The 25087-nt window shown below is 44.5% G+C and overlaps 2 protein-coding genes across 3 annotated transcripts in view; one reads left to right on the top strand and one right to left on the bottom strand.

The window, feature by feature from the left end:
- The first annotated feature begins 676 nt into the window (after nucleotides 1-676).
- Nucleotides 677-12166, top strand: CEBPG (CCAAT enhancer binding protein gamma). Of its 2 annotated transcripts, none has more exons than XM_033157408.1 (2): nucleotides 677-803; nucleotides 9591-12166. In XM_033157408.1, the coding sequence occupies exon 2, from the start codon at nucleotides 9701-9703 to the stop codon at nucleotides 10151-10153; it is 453 nt and encodes a 150-aa protein (XP_033013299.1). In that variant the 5' UTR covers nucleotides 677-803; nucleotides 9591-9700; the 3' UTR covers nucleotides 10154-12166. The 2 variants fall into 2 exon arrangements, with proteins under 2 accessions (XP_033013299.1, XP_033013300.1); XM_033157409.1 differs by lacking the exon at nucleotides 677-803 and adding an exon at nucleotides 1731-1944.
- Nucleotides 12167-14282: 2116 nt separating this feature from the next.
- The window catches only part of PEPD (peptidase D), a 151441-nt gene continuing 140636 nt past the window's right edge, over nucleotides 14283-25087 (bottom strand). Inside the window, exons 13-15 of the mRNA XM_033158674.1 lie at nucleotides 20563-20747; nucleotides 18486-18677; nucleotides 14283-14827 (exon numbers count right to left, since the gene is read on the bottom strand). Coding sequence (XP_033014565.1) covers nucleotides 14687-14827; nucleotides 18486-18677; nucleotides 20563-20747 — 518 coding nt within the window. The 3' untranslated portion in view covers nucleotides 14283-14686. The remainder of the gene's footprint in view (nucleotides 14828-18485; nucleotides 18678-20562; nucleotides 20748-25087) is intronic.

The following is a 25087-nucleotide window of genomic DNA, read 5'->3' as shown; positions in this document are numbered from 1 at the left end:
GGTGCTGGAGGAGACTCTTCGAGAGTCCCATGGACTGCAAGAAGATCAAACTTATCCATCCTTAAAGAAATCAGCCCTGAGTGCTCACTGGAAGGGCAGATCCTGAAGTTGAGGCTCCAGTATTTTGGCCACCTCATGAGAAGAGAAGACTCCCTGGAAAAGACCCTGATGCTGGGAAAGATGGAGGGCAAAAGGAGAAGGGGACGACAGAGGATGAGATGGTTGTACAGTGTTCTCGAAGCGACTGGCATGAGTTTGGCCAAACTGCGGCAGGCAGTGGAGGATAGGGGTGCCTGGCGTGCTCTGGTCCATGGGGTCACGAAGAGTCGGACACGACTGAACGACTGAACAACAACAACAACAACTTCAAAACTTGCCTTTGAAGGGGTTGTGGGGTACAGGCAAGGATAAAAAAAAAATGTAAAAGAATCCCGAACACCTTCAACCATCCCGCCTACTTACACAAGAAAAAAAATGCGAGGCAATGTATATGATTGGCTTCAGAACCTGCCACTCTAAGCACCTAGGTCAGAGATTGACGCCTGAGGATGGCAGTCCCTGGGAATACGATCTCCTATTGGTTCTGGTAGCTGCCAATCCGATTAAAGGGGCCTCTTCAACTCTGAGGTAGCCCGAAGCCTGATTGGTTGGGTCCGGTTTCGCAATCGCCTCTCTCCCTCTCTTGCCCCCCCCTCCCCGCGTTTGGAAAGAATCAGAGAGAAAGAGAAAAAGCGAGTCGGGCCTGGCCGGGCTCGCGCCTCCCCCCTTCCCCGCGCAGCCCCCCGGATCGATACCTGGGCCAGGTACGGCACGAGACTGGGCGGGGCCGGGGAGAACGTCTTCCTTCCCTATGGGGCAGGAGGAAAAGAGGGCATGGGGGGCAGGCATGGCGGGGAGAAGCAGACGCGAGAGGCCCCCCCCCTCCCCTGAGAAAGGCTTCTATCACCCTCCCCCCCACTTGTTGTGGGGATTTACAAACGGGGCGGAAAAGGGGTTGGGGAGGCGCCTGTGGGGCAGATCGGGGGCGGTGCCAAACGCGGAGAGAGGGGTGAGAGCTCCCCCTCCCAAGGAATGTGTTTGTTTGTTTATATGTGTATATTTACTTCACCGATATAGGGACGACCGCAGAGCAGGGAGTTCTCACGGCGGCCCGCGCAGGCCCAGAAATGTGTGGTGGTGGTGGTGGTGGTGGTAGTAGTAGTGATGTGGGGTAAAGAGGAGGGGGGGTTCCTTGTGTGGAGGGGGTAGAGTTTCGCATGTTTTTTCTGTATGGGGCAGGAAGGAGTGGGGAGCAGGGGCTGGAGGGTTAGGGGGGGGACTCTAAAGTAGGAGGAGCATCTGTGCCCCATAGCCGGGGCGAGAGGCGCGTGGCTTCCCCACGGAGGGGGACCCGTGCCGAGGAGCGCGTGTCTGGAGCGTCTCTCTCTCTCTCTGAAGTATGATGCAACCTTCGAGCAACTCTGCCTTCGTCCCTGCTGAGATGAGGTCATGTCTTGGCACATGGGAAATCCCCCAGGGGAGGGAGGGAGCGGGAGAGAGAGCGAGAGAGCGCCTGAGTCCACCCTTCTTAGCCTGCCTGAAGGGTCTTTCTTAGGCTGCACCTTCTTTCCAGGCTCTGAGTTGCAAGGCTGCAGGCTTCCCTTAATAACCTGTTTTATATTTTTTTTAAGAAGCTGCCAGGTCATTTGATTCTGAATGCAGCTGGTTTTGGGCCGCTCGTTCCTTGCCCCTACTTGTGTTGAGGCGAGCCTTCTCCTTTTTTCAAAACCCACAAGAAACAAATCCAGCTCAGGGCGAACTTAACAGAAGAGCGATCACAGGCGTTTCCCACAATTCTCTCTTCTCCACGTTTCAGTTTCCGTACACATCGGCACAAGTCTGAGTTTTGCTGTTCGGAGGTCAGCCTGTGCACCTCCTCTGTGCTCTCAGAACTTTCAGGAAATGGTAATTGTCATGTTGATAGAGCGTTGTTCAACATGTAAGGACACTCAGCATTGAGACTAGGGCTCCTATCTGTGGTTAGATGAAGGCAAAAGTGAAAACTATTGCCCAAGTTAGGGGAAACGTAAAAAAAAATTAATTAAATTTGACATGTATTCTAGGATTATTAGAACGTTTTTGGTTTCAAACGTAGCTGCTTTTTCTGCCAGGGAGCCTGCAGCCAGTGATCTTTGAAATAACTCGCATTGCTAAAATCCTATGCCCAACCTAATGCATTGCTAGAATACTGCCCCCAACCTGATATCCTCCAGACATTTTGGATTACGATTTCATTAGCTGCAGCCAGCATGGCAGTGCTAGCTGTGGATGATGGGAGTTGTAATCCAGGACATCTGGAGAGCACCAGGCTGGGGAAGTCTGCTCTGTAAAATAAAAATCATGTTGTGTATAAAAGTCTTAGAGATTCTGAGGGAAGTTGTGACTTTTCCCTGTATATGTCTCAGGTCTTACACTTTCGGAAACCTCTGTGAAATCCTGCCTGCAATGTACTTTAAAATGTATTAAGATCTGCCACTCAGGATACAACATTACTTTGCCTAAGATACTACTTTTAAAATGGGGACAATTAGAAGGTAGGGTGAACACATTAAAGGACACACTGTTTTTAAGAGGGATTGCCACTTTTCCTATTCTCACTACCAACCACACTCTCATGATAGAAAAGTTGCTGCTGTGTACAAGTATGTACGGATTTGTAAGTATGGAGCATCTGTGCTTTGGCATAGTTTACATGTAAATAAAGTGCACCCATATGGGTCCATCTCCTTTGGAATCTCAGTGTCACATTTCAGTGCTTTTTTGTAACTTGAAACTGTAGCCAAATATTTTACCACCCCTTGACTCAAATTTGTTAGAGCTACCAAGGTACTGGGGGGGGGGGGACGCTAGTTTGTGGGCTGCCATTCAGTTTTTTCTGGGCTCACTCAAGTGGTCACCACTGAAGTTTTCTTTGCTACATTTATATCCTGCCTTTACTCCAAGATGCTCAGTGCAGTGTTCATAGTTCATGGATTGTGTGTAACTAAGTCTTAGGAGTAAATCCACTGAAATATTTAGGCGCCAGGTGAAAATGTTTCTCTTCAACTACCGGTAGTTGTTTGGCTGATTAACATTCTGTGACCTTTTAAATTTGTCGGGGGGGGGGGGGGGGGCGTGTTACCGGTACTGTAGAGACCAAGAAACTTGATATTTGACTTTCTAGACTTTGTTGAGCATTGAATGATATGGCTTCCCTCTTTCGTTAGTATTGGTGTTGTTTAAGGGCTTAGAGAGCAATATTCATTTCTCACAAAAAACTTAAGAGCCCTGTTCCAGTGAGGCAGCCATGGTATTAGCCAGCTAGGGTTGGTGGGACAGAGCTTTTAGCAACAGGTATAGATGCTAAAGGAGCAAGAGAGGTACCTTTACCTGACTCCCATATCTTTTCTGCCATGTATCCTAATCAATATTATTATTTCTCAATATTCTCCTGCTAACTAGAGTGAAGTAGCTGAGTATTACAGGGTGTGATACCCCGGGGAAACAGGTCTGGCTGGCCCCATTATATATGTCTTATATCTTGGGGAAAACATGTTTTTTGTGGGGAGGCTGACGAGATCATCTGCTGCTGTGGAGATTTCTCTTGCTTGCATTTTATTATGTTTTGATTGTTTTAAAAAAATGTATACCCCTCTTTTCTATTGTACTAGACTTCAGTAAGAGTAAAACAAAAGGTGGCAGTAGGCATGGGATGCTCTGTGGCAAACCTGAGGCTCAGGACTTCTACTGCACTTGTGTCATTTGCTGGAAATTAGCTCACTTCCTATCTTCAGCATGCACAGTTTATCTCAAGTGCCATATGCTGTTCTTCATCACCCTCACAACATCATCACTGTAGATAACTGCTGCAACCATAGCTATTGAGAGATAGGGTGGATGGTTGGAGAGATATTGAGAGATAGGGTGAGAGGTGTTGAGTGGAGAGATGTGTAAGAAGGAAAAAGGAATGGCTTTCTGTATATATTTATTTGTATTGATGGTTTTATTGTGTATTTTTTGTAACATTTGTTGTGTTATTGGTAGACTTCTTGGGCCACAACTAGTATCCAGAGCATATTTCCTTCCGTGAAAACTACCTTGATCACTTGCAAACCTTATATCCAGTGCATAGCCTACACTCTACAAACTTGGTAAAAGAAATAGATGCATCTGCATTATCTGATGCTGCAGTACACTATTAAGACTACCATGCTGAGTGGCAAAAGCAGGCTTACTATAACTGCTTGCATACCTTTTCTTTTAAATTGGTGTAAATGTTTATCTTAAATCTGTTCCTATGATATTGATGTAGGACCAGTTATGCTAGTATGTTTTTCTTGCAGACAATATCAGAAAATTGCTTTATCCTCTTGTGTGGCCATCCCAGGGGGTTTTCTCATTAGAATATTGTTTAAGACACTCAGCATTTCTCCTTTATTCAGTTTTTCTGATTCTGTCTCTCCCTGCCTCCCTTCTCCCCATCTTTAGCTTCAGTATTTTCTTCTTTAATTTTTCAAACAAAAAAACTGTAGCAGCTTGGTCAGAAAATTATGCTAAAATAAACTGTAAACAACACACCATTGAAGCATAAGTTGGATTTTTAAAAATAATGTTGCTGTAATGAGGAACTGAACTTGAAATCTGCTTTGGCTACTTCCTTGTAACAAATGCTTGTGCCTGTTTATACCTTTCTAAGAGGCTAACTTGAGCAAGAGGAAGCAAGTGTTGCAATTGTGAGTTAACAAGGTAGCTGGAAATCTGCCTCTGTGCATTTGGATCATGGTTTTGAAGAGCTTTTTCCAGAGTATAAGGTCCAGAACTCCTCACAGCAGCATTCATTTTACAAGAAAGAAATGGCATCTCTTTTTATGTGTCTTCCTCATTACTCTGCTCAGCCTTCAGTTTCCATGGGGACAGGCTGTGGGGAAAACTTCCAGCATAATATGACCACACCTTTTGGGTGCATCCTATTCTTTTCTTTACAATTGCAGCAAGGCTAACAAGGCTCAGTGTTCTATTCTGAAAATACCTTATCTGGCTTTGGGTATCAGGTGATGGCAGTATTGTCTCTTGCTGATGTACTTAAACATCTTGGCTGTGTCATTAAACTTTATACCCAAGAGGTTTCTTCACTTAAGCTGAAGGAAAGAGGCTCTTCTGTTTGTCCACCCTGACAAATTATTTTGGGAATTGGTCACTCCTTGGTTGTGTTTTTTAAGTTGTTGCTTTACAGTGCAGTTCTATGCATTTCTACTCAACAGTAGAGCCTCTGAACTCGTAGGTAGGTTTGTGTAGGATTTCAGCCTCGGTGTTGGTCTGTTAAGCCTTCAAAGGGGTCCATATGCTGTTGCCATTGACCTTCCTATGTTTAAACTGCTTTGGCTAGATTCCTCTGTAGCCAAATTTATCTAGGTTTCCAATATTTTATCCCTATATTACAGATTAATTATAGCATCCCTGTGTACTGAATAAAAATATCAAATGTATAACAGAATAATGGGAAAATGTTTGCATGCCAGTTGAAAACTTAAAATTTCCAGCATCCCTTTTGAGATTTAATTACCTGGACAAGTTTTGGATATTTGTGCTGTAGCTGACTGGCTGTTTTTATCTCTTTTGACTTGTTGTAGTTTTTACTTTTACATTTTATGATTACTGTATATCCTGCTCTGGCATCACATGGGTGGTGTGTGTGTGTGTAGTAGGTTAGTTTTATTTCCCAAGGTCTAGGGCCCCTGCTCAAAGCAGTGTATCTGAAAAGAGGAAAACAATTTCCAGGCTTCTGGAAGGGCCATGATTGAAGGGCTGGGCATGTGCTGCACTGAGAGATTCTAGACTGGAGCCAGTGGAAGTTGTGGGCCTTTTGCAATGACAACCTCTCTGTGTGACACCTTCCCAAAAAAGACTTGGCCAGCTACCTCCTTCATTGCATTTAGAAAGCTGGTAAGGTCCTTCCTTTTTATTTCCTTTTTTAAGGACAGCTTTTATGAATTAAGTGTGTTATTGAAGCTGATTGTTGTATTTACTATGTGTTTTATAGAGCCATATTTGGCTAAGAAGCAAAGAGTGAATGTAAGAAGGCTGTTTGGCAGCCCAGGATGCAAATCATTCATTCTATGTATTAGAGAGGAATAATTAGGAAAAGCAGTATTTGGATGAGATACTGAATTTCCGTCTAAACATTAGGAAGGACTTTCTGACAGTAAGAGCTGCTTGACAGTGGAAAAGATTCCCTTGGACGGTAGTGGACTCTCCTTCCTTGGAGGTTTTAAAGCACTGGTTGGATGGCCATATGTCATGCTAAGTTGTGATTCTTGCATTACAGTGGGTTGGACTTCCTGTTATGAAAGTGCACATTTCAGTAGGGTAGTTCATAATAATTAAAGGTTCAAGCATTAAACATATGTAAAATCCAAACATTAGGCAGAATTTTGAAAATAAAAAGTTCATTGTTGGCTTATCTGCACTTGTGAAGGTTAATTATATATGCAGCTGCCCCTACATTGCTTGGAATATAAATTTGTGTACTTTAAGCTTGCATGATGCACAGGCTTCCCGACTTTCACTTGCCACTGAGGGCATGCTGTTGCCCTCTGGTGAGTGTCATGAGCCCTGGACTTCTGCCCAAACCTGGACTAGCAGAATGGTGGTGAGAATCCACACATTAGTGTGGGAATAGTCCATGGTTGGGAGGAGGATGGGGGCCTACTTGGCTATTACATTGCCAAAGCATTATGAATCCCTTAGCAGCATAGCGCTGAACAGACATTCCCCTGCTATCCTTTTCATAATAGCCCCTGGGAAGTGGTGGTCCAGGAGCTGCAGTAGGTATATATGGAGACATTAGGGAGATAGAAAAGAAAAGCCTATAGTCTGTACTCACTTACAAGTGAGTAAATATACTTGTTTGCATGACTCCTGTATTCATTTCAACCTGGAAAGATTTGAGCAAAGTGTGTCTAAAAGTACAGCAAATGTAGAGCAAATGTTAGACAGTAAGACCAGTTGCCAAGATAGGGTTGTGAAATTGGAAGCATTTAAGACCTGGCTAGACATTTGTCCACTAGGGATGTCTTTATGATAGCTCAATACATCCAGGCATGTTGCCGGGAGGTTGCCTAAGGGTGAGGCAATAAGGCAAGTCAAATAGCTGTAAAGGCCCTTAGCAAAAGGCATAGAAATAAAAACTGCATTTATTCCAGAGTCCAGACATGTTTTGACAACTGTAATTCTGAAACTACCAGTCCATAGGAACACCATATTCTTCATTGGGTGCATATACATACATCTGCATGCCTGTCAAGAACACCAACCTATGCCCTTAAAGCAGAATAATTCAAATGCAAATTTGCTAATATCCAAAGACTTCAAGACTGTCTTGCAACATAATTTCTGCATATATATTCAGAAGTAAGGTCCATTGAGTAAAATAGTACTCTCATCCAAGTGTTTGATGGATTGCACAGCATTTTTTGCTTTTTCTGCTAAATAGTTACTTGATGGACATCTAATTTTCTGTGTACGTGTGCCGACACATACATATTTAGTGTACAGTGATCTGTTAAATTAAGAATTCTAAAGTATTGGAAAAGGAGAGAGAAGATGTCCAATAGGGCTGTGCAAAACAATATTTGTTGCAATATCTGAGAAGTGAGTACAGAACCCTAGTTTTGAAATACATTGGGAGTAAAGAATATGGTATCCCTGTACTGCTGTGATCTTTTGTAGGCTGTAGTATCGGACACTCCTTCCCTCAGTAGTGCAACTTTTGCTGCTGAGTACACAGCACACCAAGTACACGCAGATCTGGCTTACCGAACACAATGCATTCCCTGGAATTAGGCAAGTGTTTGCATTAAGAAGTCCACAATTTCCATTACAGTGGTACCTCGGGTTGCAGACGCTTCAGGTTACAGACTCTGCTAACCCAGAAATAGTACCTCGGGTTAAGAACTTTGCTTCAGGATGAGAACAGAAATCGCATGGTGGTGGTGGGAGGCTCCATTAGCTAACGTGGTACCTTGGGTTAAGAACAGTTTCAGGTTAAGAACGGACCTCCAGAACAAATTAAGTTCTTAACCCGAGGTACCACTTTATTTCTTATGGAAATATTTCTAATGTGGGATTGGTCCGGTATCTTTTCCCATGGTTTCTTCCTGAAATGGCTACAGCCAACCAGCAAAGAAAGACAAAGGGGGGGGGACCTGATCTGTCCTATTTCTCCTGCTCTATGATTTGTCCAGTCTTGCTCCCCCTCCCTCTCTCATGGTTTTTGCCTGAAATGACTGCTGCTGACCAGCAAAGCACAAATAAACAAGAAAGTTGGCTGTTTGGATATGTGAATCTGCAAAATGCATAGCAAAGTTTGGGTGTAATTCTTTATGTGTGGATAAGTGAATTTTCAGATAGCGAGCATGCCGATAGTGGGACCTGCATGTACAATATTCCTGTACAAGGTACAGATGATGGGGACTTTTTTACTATTTGATTCTCTGTTGTTGTTTTAAATAAATCAGGGAGACTTAAGTTTTCAAATAATTTTAAAAACCTAAAATAGTAGAACACTTGCTATGCTGGAAGGTTGTTATCATCCTGGACTGTGTTCTGTTTTTAAAAGGCTGCCTGACTATTTGACACCTTTGTGTGGCATAGTGCAGGAGTGCTCAGACTGAAGAAATTTAAAAATACAACACATTGCCTGTCACACTTGCACAACCACATTCCCTAGAAGAGTTGTCTGGCTGGATCAGGCTGCAAGTCCATCTAGTTCAGCATCTTGATTCTGGGAAGCAGGACAGTAGCCCTTCTGCATTCTTACCCCCTAGCAATTAGTATTCAAAAACACAGTGCCTTTGAAGCAGCTGGTCTAGTAGCCATTGATAGGCTAGGCCTCTGTTTCATTTGTCAGTTCTCCTTTTAAAGCCATCTAAGCTAGTCGCCAAAGTAGCGTGGCTGGCAGTTTTGCGTGTAATGCCAGAATTTTTTATAACACTGGTCTACAGGATGTGCATTGGAATTCACAACTGGGTTACAGTTCGAACAGTGGCATGTATTTGATGAACATCAAAGTGCTTGAGCTACTGCATGTTGAACTTGGGTCACAAGTATAACAAAGTTGAAGATTTTTGGTAGAGGGTGTAGCCTGTGCAACTTTCCTTCACAAGAAACAGGGCTGTTCAGGACCCACTTCAGAAAACTCATTCTTTATTCATTTTTTATCAGAACTTTTTTGGTTTCCATTTGAATTGCTGTTTGTTTGTTTTTTTAAATGAGGAATAACCCCCCAATTTGCTTCATTTAAGGTGATATTTGATGATAACTTAGGGAAATGGGACACCACCCTGGAACCCTGTGTTGTTGGTTTTTTTTTGGGGGGGGGGGCAAGTTCAAGGCATTGAGGTTCGCCCATAGTTGGTGATTGGCATACTAGAGTTGGGAAAGGATGCAACTTATTTGCACGAAGAATCCCCTATGTGGTTTGTTTTTTTTCTATGCAGACTTCTGATGCAGATGACAAACACAATTCTATGAGTGCCATTGGAAAGTTACCAACACTTTCTTTTTCATTTTAGGTTTAACTTGTGATTGACCCACGTGAAGATTTAAGAAACATCCTGGCAATCTAGAACACCGTACTTTCTCTAATAAATCATACTGTGGGTTTAAAGAAGAGCCTGTCCAAATGAGCAAGACATCACAGCAGAACACAACTGCAGAAACCAACGGAGTAAGTGTCATCTACACCCAAGCACAAGCGAGTGGGTTGCAACAGGTTCCTCAGTTGGTGCCTATTAGTCCTGGAGGTGGAGGCAAAGCTACGCCTCCTAGTAAGCAGGGCAAGAAGAATTCCACAATTGATAGAAACAGTGATGAGTACCGCCAGCGCAGGGAGCGCAACAACATGGCGGTGAAAAAGAGTCGTTTGAAAAGCAAGCAGAAGGCCCAGGATACTCTGCAGAGGGTCAACCAGCTCAAAGAGGAGAATGAACGCTTGGAGGCTAAAATCAAGCTCCTGACAAAGGAACTGAGTGTACTCAAAGACTTGTTTCTTGAACACGCTCACAACTTCACAGACAGTGTGCAACCTCTTGGCACAGAAAGCACTGCCACAAATTCAGATGGCTCTGGACAATAAGTGCCTTTCTCAGCTCATGGGCAGAACAGTATGGACACAGCCCTCCCTACACAAGTCAGGTGCAGCAGCAGAGAAACTTCTCTAAACTTTGTAACATCTGTCATTTTGTGGCTTGTTCTGTTTTTCTAAATAGTAGGCTTAACACTGAAAGGTTGCTTCAAGTAAACTGCAAACTGTTTATTACTAAGTATTTGTTTTTCATTAAGTGTTAATGTATTTTCTTCTCTGGCATTTTTGACTAATTGAAATGATAAAAATGAACAAACACCCCAAAAATTTACATCAGTAAAAATAGGGCTGCAGTACTCGGGCAACTATAATTAAATGATTAGTTGTTTAATGTATTCTGAGTGGTTTAAATTGTGCTGATTAACTGGGCTGCAGTTCTTAAATGTTTTTAGTATAAAAACTTTCAGAAATCTTGTTTGAAATGGCAGGTGACACCTAAGAGTCATCCCTTCTCCTGCACCCCACTTTTGCAGGAAGGAAGCCTCTTTCTGAGGTGGTGCCTGCTATGACCCTTAACAGCCATAATCTGAAGTATGGACAATCTAAAGAGTGTTGATATGCAGAATCAGAGATTTACAACTGTTATTAAGTTGTGATTTGTGATTAAATCAACACAGGGTTTTTTCAGCAGGGTCACTGAAACAATCAAATACCCGGTGTAGAGATTGACTATTTTAAAATGATTGGTGCAAAAGCTGGTTTAAAGCATATTTATTTCTTCATTGCTTATTTTTTGTAGTGTGAGGTTCACTGAAGCAACCTGTTTTTGATTGTCAGGGTGGGATGTTCCAAACAAGTAGCATAAATCCTTGCTGGATACAGCTCCCATAGTCTTATGGGTTATGTTCAGTAACAGTGCCTCAGAAACAGTAAGGCTTGCTAAGGCTCGGATGATGACCACATTTTGTAGGCTTGTCAGGCATTATTAGTCGGTGGTCTGAATGCAGGTCCAAGCCTCTCCCTAATATTGCCATCAACAGTGGGAGTGAAGTAGCATTGCCTAGCTGCAAGCTGATCACCATTTTAATTGCCTACAATGCCCTGACAGTGTCAGCCTTTCTGGCATTGTGAGAAATCTTGTCCCTCCATGTAAGTCTTTGGTTGAGAGGACCAGAGCAGCTGTCAGCATTGATGAGGCCAAGGTAGCTGGCAGTGCCAGTGGGATTGAAGAGTTCTGTCAGCCCTAAGAGTGGGTTTCAAGATCACTCTCTTCAGTTCCCATCACTGTGTGTAGAAGGGAATGACTTCACAGGGAAATGGTGTATATTTAAATATGGATTGCCCTGTCTGAGGTTAGCATCTGATGACAATGTAGGAGCTTGGGGCCTGACAAGTATTGTTGTTGCTCGCAGCCTCTTTTGTGACAAATGGCAATGAATGGTAAGTGCAGAAGACTGGTTTGTGATAAAGGGTTGTGTAGAAGGAGGGCCATTCAAAAACTAAAGGAGATGGACATTTCAAACCCCCGACCTGCTTTATCCAGGGACTTCTACATCCAAATACTAGAACTGCACTGCTGTCAAGATGCAAGGGAGCTTCATACTAATTAACTGGGGCGGAAAGAAACATGAAGCACTGGCCTTTGATACAAGGTTAGTTGACCTGGCTGTTCACTGCCCTGTGACCCAAATTAGTTGGTTATTCTGCAGCCAGGACTTAAAAAAAAAAAACAAGCCTTGTAACAGGGTCCACAAAATTAATTCCTTGCTTATTGGCATTCCTTTGAGGGTGGGTGGAGAACCTTAGTTTTTTATATATACTTTTCCAGTGCTGGTGATAAGCCCCCTTATTTTATCTTTGTGGTGTATAGGAAACTTAACACATTAAAAAGAGCAGGGAAGTTGATATAACCTTTAATTTATTTTCCTTCAACTATTTTCATTCATAGTATATTTGCATATTGGATTAGCAAAAAATACTTTTATACCTCCCCTTCCTTTGCAGTCATTGTGTTGTACATGTATTTAGAAAGACTGAGTTAAGAACTCGGTGATGATAGACAAGGACAATTAAAAAAAAAAAACTTGACAAAATCATACTTGTGTGTACTTGTGGAAATTTCTCTTGAAAGGGCTAGTCACAGAAGGCAAAGTAAAGTAGCTGGTGGGGAATATTCAGCGCTTGATGGAGCAAGGAAGGGGAGTGGGTTAGCAGATTACAGTACTACTTACAACATCAAAAGCTAGGAGAACACAGTATCTATCTAGAAGCAAACAGAGCCGGTCCATGCCTCATCTTTTTCTTCACATACACGTGACATAGAAAGGAGCTCTCACTTTGGAAGCCAGTATAGTGCAAATGGACAGAATGCTGCATGTGTACATGGGTTGGATTCCTGTTTGGCTAGGAAGCTGATTGGGTGGCTGCGAGCAAGTTGTTGCTTCAGCTTATTACTAAGGGTCGTGCCACACTCCACTCACCATCCCTCCTCACACTAACCCCACCCTAGAGCTTCCCCTTCCCGGCCCATACAACTACTAAACATGCTGTTCACCTTGCACCAAATTTTCTGATGCCCCTTGTCTTCTGTAGCCTGCTTTGTACCGTTTTCACCTTGACTCCAAGTTTCCTTCCTCTCCTTTTGTCAGCTCCCCCACATACAGAAGCTAACACCAAAAAGCCTTTCCTAACACCCCTCTAGCTGTACTCTAACCTTGCTTTAGTCTGCCACACCCCCTACCCACTTCTCTGCCATTAAAAAAAAAATCACCACTTTCCCCCTCTGTTTTTACTCCATCCCTGCTTTATTCAAATTTCTGCCTAAAAATTGTAGTTTAAAACTTACAATTTTCCTTTGCTGTCCTGCAACTTGCCTTCTCTTTCCCCTCCTCCCTCCATGCAAATCCAAGGTTGTAATGGCGCACTACATATCCTCCAATAGGGGATGCCTATTGACGGCTTTACATTTTTATGTATATGGGAAGATAAATTATCTTAAGCATTATGTTTCAGGAGACATATACATACAACCATATTCTGAATCAAATACATGTTTATGAAACAAAATGCTGCAATAAAAAGGACATCTGTGTGATTAAAGAACATTACAAGTGAGTGAAGAAGTAATTCCTATAAACCAAAGTGTTGATAGGGTGCTAAATTCTCCCTCTCGGATGCTTGAGCTGATGGAACAGAATGACGTTAAGTTCATGTTGAACTGTGAAATCAGGCTAGCTAGAGGCTGCACTCATGTACCTGGGACTTCATGTACCTGGGAGTAAGCCTCATTAAATTCAGCAGGACCTCTGAGTACAGTACACATGGTGAGACTTGCTGCCATGGGTGGCTTGCAAAGGGTTAGCAGCCACTTCATTAACTTTATCTTTAAGCTGTGACATGACTCTGTTTTTGCTACTAAAGTCCAGCAGGGCTACCCCTCTGGGAATTAATTTAACTTTGAAAGGGAACACACTGGGAAGGTAATGGATGTGTAAACATCTGTTGATGGCTGAGGTATGTCTGTTGTGCACCATGAAATACTGTATATTTCTGCACCAATGGAGGAAAAGCTGAAGAAACTTGTGCAAAATGAACCAACTGCAGCAGAACCTAAAATGAGGCATGTTTTTACATCCCTAACTGATGTCCTGCTCTTTTTCTCTTGTAGGATGAGGGGTGGGAGAGCAATTTGGCAGATAAAGTGGGTTTTCTACTTGCAATTCCCTGTTGCAGTAATAAGTGCAGGGCTACACACTTCCTTGGCTAAGGAGAAGAAAAGATGTGCTTTTTGGAGGTGGATATTGGTGCCAATAACTTGGAGATGACCTCTGCTTAAGTCTTGCTTCCTGCTAACCATGAAGGGCTAGCCTTTTTGGGGGGTGGGGGTGAGAGGATGTCCTTTCCCCATTGGCATAATTTCCTGAGTTACCAGAGGAAGTGTTCCCCAAAATTTATAAAGACTGCCCCACCTTGGAACCTCCAAAGAAGACGCCTACAGAGGTTGCTGTTGACAGGTCTATATTAGCTCCGGTGTGTTCAGTGTTAGGAGACCACAAATGGTGTAATTAACTTGCCTCAGAACAGTAAATATTGATCTTAAGAGGAATAACTTAAAAAAAAAAAGTTGGCAGCCCAACCTTCTACAATCATGTAAAGAGAATTCCAGAGAAAGAAATGGAAGTAGTGGTTTTAAGGCAAAGTTTTTATTTCTGCATTTATTAGACCAATAGTACATTATATTAGTCCAATATAATGATCTGCCTTAAATCAGAAGAGAAATTTGTCATCTGTTTAAAAATTAGCTTTGAGATTACAAAGTCTCCCAAACGGGCGATGTCCATCATTCAAAAAGATCCTTTGAATCAGTAGGGTTGGACTGCTTGCAGAGAAGCAAGAAACAGTTATGCTAAGGCTATGATCAGCTTAAGGCATTGTCGCTTACAATATTTTTTCATCTGGCACGTGATGAAGGGCTTTTCCCTTTGCCATAAAGTGGCTGCTTTACCCCACTGGAGCACCTGCAAAACTGGACACATTTCCTTAGATGCTGCAGTGCTAGCAAGAGGGGAACCAATATCCTAGCGGTTACACAGAGGCGGAAGCAAACGATTTGGTGACCCCTTGAGCTTCAGCCATAAATGATTCAATCTCCTCCACAGTCCGGGGGACGCAGGTCAGCAGCTCCATCCCATTAGCTGTCACGGCAATGTCGTCCTCAATTCGTACCTGGGGAAAACAAGCATCTGGTTGAGCACTCAGGAAGAAGTGAGCAATGGCCTGGCTTGCATGAACCCCACCCAGTTGGAGAGGATGACTTTGGCAGCTCAAAACAACCACAGAGCTATACATTCCCCTTCCCCTTCCCTCTCTAAGCCACCATAAAACGCACGTAACAATCTGGATATGCTTTTCTTTCCAGGGTAAGAGCCCACATTGAGGAACTGGAACCTATGCCCCCTACTCAGGTAGTTCAGTACTGTTGATCATCTGGGGAGGGAGAGCTGTATTCAGTCCCCCCAGCTGCCACAATGAAATCAACTGGATATGTGAGCTCACAGTCCTTTGCTCCCTCTCACTTGTGCACCCGTTTCTTCCAAATGGGTCCATGGCACAAGCATGGCACAAGCCTCTCACCTACATCAGCCAGGAAGGAAAGGGGTGTGTGGCAGCATGGCTTATCTAATGTGCTGGCATGGAGGTGCAACGCTGAACAAAACCCCTGAGAACCGAACGAGGGAAGACTTGCTGCGGCACTGGCAAAACCTATGCAGGATAGAGAACCCCTCCCACCTTGCCTCCATAAACTGCTCAACATGGGCACATCCTCCTCGCACCATCTCCCACCCCTCAGCCAGATCCAGCACACTCCCTCTTTGCAGACCATTACTCAAGAATCCAGATCTTCATCTTGCTCTGCTTCACAGCAGATTTGTGAAGCTCTGTTCACCAATTTAATGCTCCCTCTCTTTAAAAAAATGAACCATGACAGCGGATGCCTTACAGCTGATAGTGTTACCAAGAACTTTGAAACCTTTCCCATTTTCACTGGGTGCGCATGAAAAGGCCGGACCATTTTCTGTTCTGTTCTAATCTTCTCTGCCAGTTAAATATGCAGACTCAAGTCATTATCCCTTATCTTATCAGAAAGAAAGGTAAGTCTCCAAGCTGCAATAAAAGCAATTTTAGCAAGGTGTCAAATCCAAAGGAACACAAACCCCAGTGACTCCCACCATACAAGCGCTTTAATTGTTTCTGACCTCTGGGCATTTTAATCTAAAAATAATGCTAGTTTAACATTTGTCCTCCTGCTTGCAAAATAATCCATTTGTTCAAACAGAGCGAGTCATCGAGCCCTATTAAAGCATTCAAAGAGGTATTTGCCAGATTATCTTCTTTATTTGACATTAATTTAAGTGTATTACAGAACAGAATTAAATAAACTTTCCAGAATTCACACCCAGGAGGGTGACAGCTGTCTGGTTCCACCAGCAAACCCTCTACGCTTCCTGCTCAAAACCTTTCTGAAAGAGAGATATTCATCGCCCCAAAGAGAAAGCAATTTCTCAAAGCTTGCTTCTTCTGAAATCACAATGGCAACAGCCAAGCCACAAAAGTAGCCATGTTCGGCTGATGTAAACTGCTAGGTCCCGTGGAAGAAATCACGGCCAGCAGACACAAAACTTGGGGTTGACTGCCATCCTCTTAGACAACACGCACTGTGGACAGATTTGCACCTGTGAAAAAAGTCTTACACCTGCAAAATCGCACAAATGCAGTTTCAAAATGGTAGAAATTTACGTAGAAGCAAGAGTTGGTGGGGCTGACTTTTTTTTAATTACCGGTAAACTCTTTAAACTGCAATTTATTGCAAGCATTTTAACACAAATGAATCCCCAAGAAAACTATTAAGGCACAGGTCACAGGCCCTGTCATGGGTTATATAGTTCTGTTAGGTATCTTGCCTCTTATTTTTAAGGCACATCCCTCAAACAACTCCTGGCTGCCTCTGCTCACGAGCCCAATGACCTAAGCAGCCTCAGGGAGAAGCCAGAGATTACAGTACAATCACATCTTACACAGGCCTTCAGTTCCAAGGGTTATGCATACTCACAAAAATGTGCATGCTCAAACCATCGGAACTGTCCCTGTGTGAGCATCCTTACCCTTCCAGAGCTAGTGTGCCAAGAGGACCTTGCCTGGTAAGCAAGTAAGAGAGGTTTCGTGCTGGGGAAACCTTGCGTGCAATTTCAACCAGCCGGCCTTCAGCTGCTCAAGTTAAAGCTGTGGAAGATGCAATCAAGCCACACTCGCACCTATCAACCGCAGTGATGCAGCTATGCGCAGCCCAAGAGGTGCACCTCAGGTGTTCCAGCCACAGCCTGCTGGGGGCGCCCTGACCTCTCCCGCTGCAACACGGCTTCTTGGAGCACCAATATCCTTGGGCCAGCCAGCCTCCCATGCCCCACAGCAAGCCCCCCCCCTTCCTCCATGCCTTCACACCAGGTCTCTCACCCTTCAGGCTGACGCTGCAGAATTAGCTGGTACATCAAAAGTTGCATTTAAAAAAAAAGAGGAGGGTGTCAGGCCCTCGGATCCTGGCTGGCCTGCATGCGCTGATAAAGAAAGAACAGTGCAAAGCAAAGATGACCTCTCCAACCCAGCGGGGGGAGAGAATCCAGCAGCAGAAGGTAAAGTCCCACACAGCTTGATAAGATTGTATGCTCTGCACACAGGGCTTACAAAGCGCTGAGGCCAAAGCCAGGACCGAGTGACTCAGAGAGCTGGCTGTTAAGGGAACAGGGGAGCTTCCATGTATAAAGGTAGCGAGAGGAACTCGGCTTCAGCAAAGGGGCCTGAATCCCCCATTCCCTTTGACGTGGTGAAATCACTGGGGGGGGGGGGATTTCCTTCTATGTGGGCTCATTTCTTCCAGGTCCACCGCATCCCCGCAACACTACATTCTGCTCCCAGAAAGTACCAAGGCTGCACAAAATGAGGAAAGGGCTCTTCCATTCTGAATATAATTGAGTTACCAACTCTTGGATGTTTCCCAGAGTTTGGCACAAATTGCTGAATTCCTTAAGAAAATGGGTCCAATTCAAAGTACCAGTCACAGTACCTTTAAAGTCCTTCATTGCTTAGGATCATGGGCAACTTGAAGGTTCATCCATCTCCACATGGGCCTCCCTGTACGTATATTAGGTTTTTCACAATGGAGGGTCCCCTTTGGCTGACCCTGTAACCTAAGGTGAAGGAAGGGGTGGCTAACTGGTTTGTGGGGGAGGCTCCCACATTCCCCCCCACCACCAGGATTGCCACCGAGGGGGGATGGGTTGTGGTCTGGATGACTCCCCCCTCATCCTGACATGTTTTCTTTTTTCACTCCCCTTCTATGGTTGCTAACCACGCAATTAAAGTAAAATTTACTTTGAACCTTAATTGCAGAAGAAACTCTGCTATTTGGGACACAATGGGCCAAAGGCACTTCGTCCATGAAACTGGTGCCCGTGATGTTGAAAATCTCTTGCTATGGGAGGTCTAGGAATGAGAGATTCTGCTACAACAGTTGCTTGCGTCGGGAGGAAAACATACTGAGTAACTGATCCATTCAGATGCCCAGCAAAGCCCAGCGGCTAAGAAGCTGAGCTATGAATCCAGACACCCCTGGTTCAAATCGCACCTCGGACATACATTTTTGAAAACCCACTTTCTATCTCGGGTTCCCTGTCTGTGATGTGGGCACAATGGCAGCCTAAGGATTAGCTTGAAGGACTGCTGTAAGCTTTGCACTGTACCTAAGGCTGCAAGTTCCCTCTCCACGCGAGGCAAGACACCCAACGGCAGAGGTCTCTGCCCTAAGAGGCACTAAAAGCAAGTGACTCACCCCGCCAAAACCCCGAAAGCGTGACAGAACTTCGTTATTGAAGAAGCAAGCCTGGGCAGGGTCAGCCAGGGCCTGGTCCAAGAGGTGGTCGATGAAGTAGATGCCAGGCTCCACCGTCAGCACCATGCCTTGGACAAGGAGGCGGGCAGTGCGCAGGCTCCGCAGCCCCGGAAGGTCAATGCGTTCCACACCCTAGAAAAGTGCAGCATAATGGTTAGAGTGTTTGACCAGAACCTGGGAGAGCAGGGTTCAAAACTCAGCCATGAAGCTCATTGGGTGACCTTGGGCCAGTTGCTGTCTCTTTGCCTAACCTCCCTCGCAGGGTTGTTGTGAGGATGAAACGGGGAACGGAGAACTATTTACTCCACCCTGAGCAACTTGGAGGGAAAGGTGGGATACAAATGAAATAAATACACATTCACGCTGATATGGTTAAATTGGACCACTGTGTTCAGACACAGTCTGCCGTGCTTCTTTACCGGGCAGAATAGCATTTCTTTTCCCACTTAAAACGTTCCAAAAAAATTAACAAAGAAAAACTAGCTGCGACTGTTTGACACACACACATCCAAGGCCTGAACTGCTTGGATCAGGCATCCCCAAACTGCAGCCCTCCAGATGTTTTGGCCTACAACTCCCATGATCCCTAGCTAACAGGACCAGTGGTCAGGGATGATGGGAATTGTAGTCCAAAACATCTGGAGGGCCGAAGTTTGGTGATGCCTGGTTTGGATGAACAGAGGTGGTGGGAAATGCCCAGTGAGAATGAGAAGGAGCATGTCTAATTTCCTCACTGCCCTTTGGGCTCCCAGCACCATCCCACCCAGGAATACATTGAAGAGTTTAAAGTGCCTAATGTAATCTTGTGGATTAATGAAGTCCATGACCCGGAAAGAATTAAATTAGCGGCTGCACCCCTGGGCCACCAGCCTTTTTTAATCTGAAAAATAAACCCGAAGATGCTTGGGACACAAAACCAAAAACATCCAGGTTCTCTTGGGTCCATCGCTCGTAAGTGTCCCCCAGTGATGAACGATCAATTTCTACTAACTGGATATGATGGCCGGGCTGGGCCAATGCACAGGCAGGATCCCCAGAAGGGTCCAGAAGGAGGGAATGCAATTACTGCTCCCCCTGCCCCAGAATCAGTTGGCTTGTCTTCCGCTGACTTCATTCTCTTAAGAAAGCAGGGCAGAATGTGTGTGTGTGTGTGTGTGTGTGTGTAACGAAGGGAGGCAACTGGCAAAGCCCTTGAAGAGGACCTAGGAGGGGGCCCAGGTGCATGGAAAAGGCCACTTCTTCAGGTCTAATGTCTGCAATCTCACATATGCCTTGGTACGTGGAAGCAGGTAGTTACGTCTTTGGGAATTCCTCCTCTGGGAAGCCCATCTGGCTGACTCTCTTCCTTCAAAACACTTGCGAGAATATGACCCTTCCTAGCAAGGCTTCAGAACAGAGATTGTAAAAACCATAGGCCCTTGACAGGTAAGTGTGGCCCTCCAGGCCTCTCCGCCTGACCTTTGGCGCATCTCCTGCACCCATTTGCACCCTCCCTATGTGCTTTTTTGCCTGGTGGTGTCCTTGAACCCTTGCTTTTGCTTGCCTGGGTGGAGGACAGAGCTGGGTACACATTGTGCAGAAACTAGCTTGATCTACAAAGGCAGAATTGACATTTGTTCCTCTGTCCACTTTTGCCTCTGGCTCTGAGGAGGCTGCCCAGAAGGTGGCGCTTGGCTCTTGAGCTGAAAGACTATTCTCCATCCCTGGAGAAATAGTGATCTGACTTTCCTGCCTTGCTTGGGTTGCCATTTCGGCAAGTTCTGCAATTAATTTGTTGTTGTTGCTCATGCTTTAGTTTGCGGCTTCTACAATAGGATTTGAAAGCCCGAAAACAGGCTGGCAAAGCACTATGGATGTTTGCATAAACAAGTAAACACACACAGCTGTTTGGAGGTGGCGGGACACGTGGAAGAAGGGGGGCAGAGGCATGCCGACTTGATCGTTTCCAGATCTTTTGATTCCCCTTTTGCAATCCTGGTGACTTAACTGGCACCCTTGGAGACGCTCTGATACTGACCTCTGGGTAGCCTCCCACATCATGCACGTCGATCCCAAGGAGGTGTCCAAGCCCGTGGGGCATAAATAACGCACCCAGATGAACCTTCACCATGTCATCAACGTTGCCTCGGAGGATGCCAATTTTTGTGAGCTCTTCCAGATGGATTCGGTCTGCCAGACGGTGCATATCAGGCCAGGAGACTCCTTGAGGGGAGCAGAGAAAAATGGCTGCCATTAACTATTATTAAATGCTTCTCCCCCTCTTTTAAATAGAAAATCGGGGGGGGGGGGGAGAGAGACACAGCAGCAGAAGTGCACCCACCCAAGGGCAGAGTTTCCATTTTAATACAAATGATGCTTTAAAGAATAAAGAAATGTTAGTCAGCAAACAAACAAACAAACAAACAAACAAGAAAAATGGGAAATAAAGACATTTAACATTTTCCCCTTTAAAGTAAAAGAGATACCAGATGCCTTTGCTTTTAGAGCAAAGGTGGGGAATTTTTGGCCCTCCAGATGTTGCTGAACTACAACTCCTATCATCCCTGCTGGCCGGAGCTGATGGGAGTTGGGGTCCCAAGAGGGCCAAAGAGTTCCTCACTAATGCTTTAAGACGTCCCACACGAACAGCTAATTAATGCAACAGCACCTTCACAGTCTTTGTGGTGCTTTGTAATGCGTTAAAATAAAATGTCTTGAAGATGATGTATAGGTGGTACATTACACTGGTTAAATTAGCGAAACTTTATAAGGTTGAGAATAAATGTTGGAAATGTAAGGAAAAAGAAGGTACCTTTTATCATACGTGGTGGGAATGTAAGAAGGTGAAAGGATTTGGGGATATGATATATAATGAAATTAAGAAAATGTTGAAATATACATTTGCTAAAAAACCAGAATCTTTTCTATTGGAAATTATAGGTACAGACATTAAAAAGCAAGATGTTAAACTTTTCCAATATGCTGTAACTGCAGTGAGAATTTTAATCACACAAAAATGGAAACAAGAAGAAATACCGACAAAGGAAGAGTGGACACTGAAACTAATGGAGTATGCAGAACTGGACAAAATGACAGGAAGAATATGAGAACAGTGGGACCAGAAGTTCATCAAAGATTGGACTACGTCTGCAGATTATTTGAAGGACAATTGCACTGAACTGAATTGAATACGTTGGTAGGACTGCGAGCTTTGTAGATTAAAGAAGGAATGTCATTGTAATATGAAATTTTAGTGACAAATTTAAGTGTGATCATTTTAAGCAGTGATTGATTTGTGAAGTATAGATATTAGTAATGAATGTTAGAATATCATAAGGAGGGTTTGTTGAAAGTCATGGCCTTAAAAAGCCAAAATGCTAAGAGTTGAAAAGATAATGTGATGGATTTTATTATTGTATTGTTATAAAACCAATAAAAATGATATGGCAAATGTTTTGGATTGCAACTCCCATCAGCCCCAGCCAGCAGAGCTCTATGTATGATGTTGGGGCTAATGGGAGCACAGCAATGCCAGGTGAGGCTGATGGGAGCTATAGTCCAAAATATCTGGAGTCTACCAGGTTGGCAAAGGCTATCAACACTAATGGGTCCACCTTCCATTCCTCCCTATTCGCTCTCCATCTCCCTGAGGCCATTCAGATTCCCCCAAATGTCCCTGGGTTGAGGTCCTTCACCCCAGAACATCATCCTGCCAAGTGGCAGGAAGACTTTTGACTGGCATGCAGTGCAGATGTGTAACAAAATATCCATACCTGCAAGCTTCCTTTCTCTGCAGTCAGCAGCTTGGATTACCTGCAGTTTTGGCTGCCTGCCCATCTCTTTCCCTCTTGACTAAAGCCCCTCCAGCAGCCGACACCCTTCCCCCTTCCCCAGCAAACTTCATTTGGCTGACTGACCATTTCACCAAAACCTCAAGAACTGTGATATTTATCCCACAAAGGCACTCCGAAATCTGCTGGTGGACTACTTTTAAATAAGCTGTGGTGACACAGAGCACATTGTTCCCTTGGTGGCGGGCAATGCACAGCCTTGCGCACACAGAGGCATATTTCGCACTGGCTGCCGTCACGCTGCTCCCTTTTTTTCCACTGCGGGGGGTTGAGTCACTCCCAACAGGACCGTTTGCCAAACTAAGGTAACTGGGGTGAAGGTTTAGCAGCTAACGCTTTCCTTGTTTGGATTTGGCACACTCGTGTACAAGTCAGCAGTTTTTGCATCCAAGAGGCCCTCCCAGTTTACATTTGCTTTACCCCGCTCAGTGGGGGAGACAGCTTTGGGGGGTGGGGGCATATCTTGTCTGAATTATATTAACTTTTTTAAAAAAGAAACACACACACTATGTGCTGAAAATGATCAGAAGGGAGGAACACTCCCCTAGCTCAGCACCAATAAAAAAATTACCCTTTTCCTACCTCTCTGGAATAAAGGCCAGTAACAGATTATCCTTTTTTCGGCACATGGTGTGGGCAACATAGCTATTCAACAGTCACAGAATCACAGAGCTGAAATGTCCACAAGGGTCATCTAGTCCAACCCTCTGCAATGCAGGAATCGCAGCTAAAGAATCCTTGACAGATGGCCATCCAACCTCTGTTTAAAAACCTCAAAGGAAGGAGAGTTCCCCGTATTCCAAGTTAGTCCTTTAAACTGTTTAAAGTTAGTTGATTTCTGATTTTCACATTTGTTTTGTTGTGTAGTTTATCGTACAGCTGTTGTAAACTGCTCTGACTTTTTTTTATTTAAGAATAGCAATATATGAATGGTTTTATCAAATAAAGGGAGCACCTGAGAATGAAGACTGCAGGGCAATGACTTCATCTGAGATGGGAGGCTCTGTCTACTCCTATTATGCAGAGAGGCAGAGGCGCCCCCCAAAGCCACATACCTTTGGGAATCGCAGAATCATAGACTTGTAGAGTTGGGATGCACCCAAGGGTCATCTAGTCCAACCCCCTGCCAATGCAGGAATCACAGCTAAATAATATTTGACAGCCCAACCTCTGTTTAAAAAACTCCAGTCTCCTCTTTACCAGGCTAAACATACCCAAATTCCCTCGGCTGTTCCTCATAAGGCTTGGTTTCCAGGCCCTTTATCATCTTGGTCACCCTCCTGTGTACATGTACCAGCTTGCCAATATCCATCTTAAACTGTGGTGCCCAGAAATGGACACAGGACTCCAGGTCTGGTCTGACCAAGGCAGAATAGAGTGGCGCTATTACTTCCCTAGAACTGGACACTAGAAATCCATTGATGCAGCCTAGAACTGCAATAATGTTTTTATGCTGCTGCATCACACTGTTGACTCATGCTAAGCTTGTGGTCTACTAAGACCCCTAGATCCTTTTCACATGTACTAGTAATTTGGCTAAAAGGAAAGGGTTTTTTTAAAAAAAAATCTATCTCATTAAGCTCCCATCTATCACACAATGCTAAGAAATGAGGAAGCTGGCCCAACTCTGGCTCAGTTTGCTTTGATCTTGACAAAATGAAGTTGCACTTTGATCATACTATCAATTTCAGCACCAAAGAATCCCAGTGTCTGGAGCTGGCATCACCCTGGAAAAGCAGAGTTCCTTGAGAGTCCGCCCCCCCCCAAAAAAAACTTTGCAAAGCAGAACTTGAGAAGAATTCAGAAGAGGGTCTAATTAACACCAGCTTTTTACATGAGAGGCTCTGACGTCACATTAAAAGTTAAGCTGAGGCCAAAAAGACTTTGCAAAAGTTGCACATCTCCTTTCCTTTTACTGGCTACCCATTTTCATTAAGGAGGTGCTCAGAGACGCATTAATATATTATGCTCTGAGAGATGTAAGATTTTTCATCCTTCCCACCAAACCCACCCACCCCTCTAAATTAAAAGGTTCAGGGTCCTAAAGTCAGAGAAAACTCTTCATTATTTTTGCATGCAGCTCAGGAATATTCAGCTTTAATTAGAGAAGCAATTTTAGACCCCTTATAAGACTAATCCCCTTCTCCCAAGGCACAGGATACTCTCACAAGGAAAAATCTTCTTAACTGCCTGCATTCCCGATGACTAAAGGAATCATCTGCAGATACTCCTTTGAAACAGGACAGGCTCCAGAGGGTGGTGTGGTCAGGCGTTTGCTCCCCCCCCCATTCCCCACTTTGCATAGGGCACCTGAGATGGTCAGAGGCAGCAGAGGCAAATCCTTAGTCCGGTTGGAAAAGGCTGCTCTAACCACTACACCACACTGTCTCACATTGGTGAAACACTCCTCAGGTTTTGGTGAATTGCTCTACACTGGGCTGCATATAGATCCATCCCCCGACCCACCTGGAACCTTGGAAAATGCAACCTGCTCCCCAATACTGGGAAGTTCATCAGCCAGCCAGCTGTCAGCCACTGGAGGGCCAGGTTTACATAGCCTGATTGGAGAACCCTTGGACTTTGGACCGCTGTCGCATGAGACGTCTATCCTAAGGGGAAATCTGCTGATGAGGCGTCTGCTTCATTCTTAATTCACTGCCAAATGAGATACTGTGCGATGTAGGTCAGTGAACCAATGGATGACCTTCTCAC

The sequence above is a fragment of the Lacerta agilis genome, chromosome 8, assembly GCF_009819535.1.
Source record: "Lacerta agilis isolate rLacAgi1 chromosome 8, rLacAgi1.pri, whole genome shotgun sequence".
In the NCBI taxonomy this organism is placed as follows: Eukaryota; Metazoa; Chordata; class Lepidosauria; order Squamata; family Lacertidae; genus Lacerta; species Lacerta agilis.
This window is presented reverse-complemented; position numbering and strand designations above follow the sequence as displayed.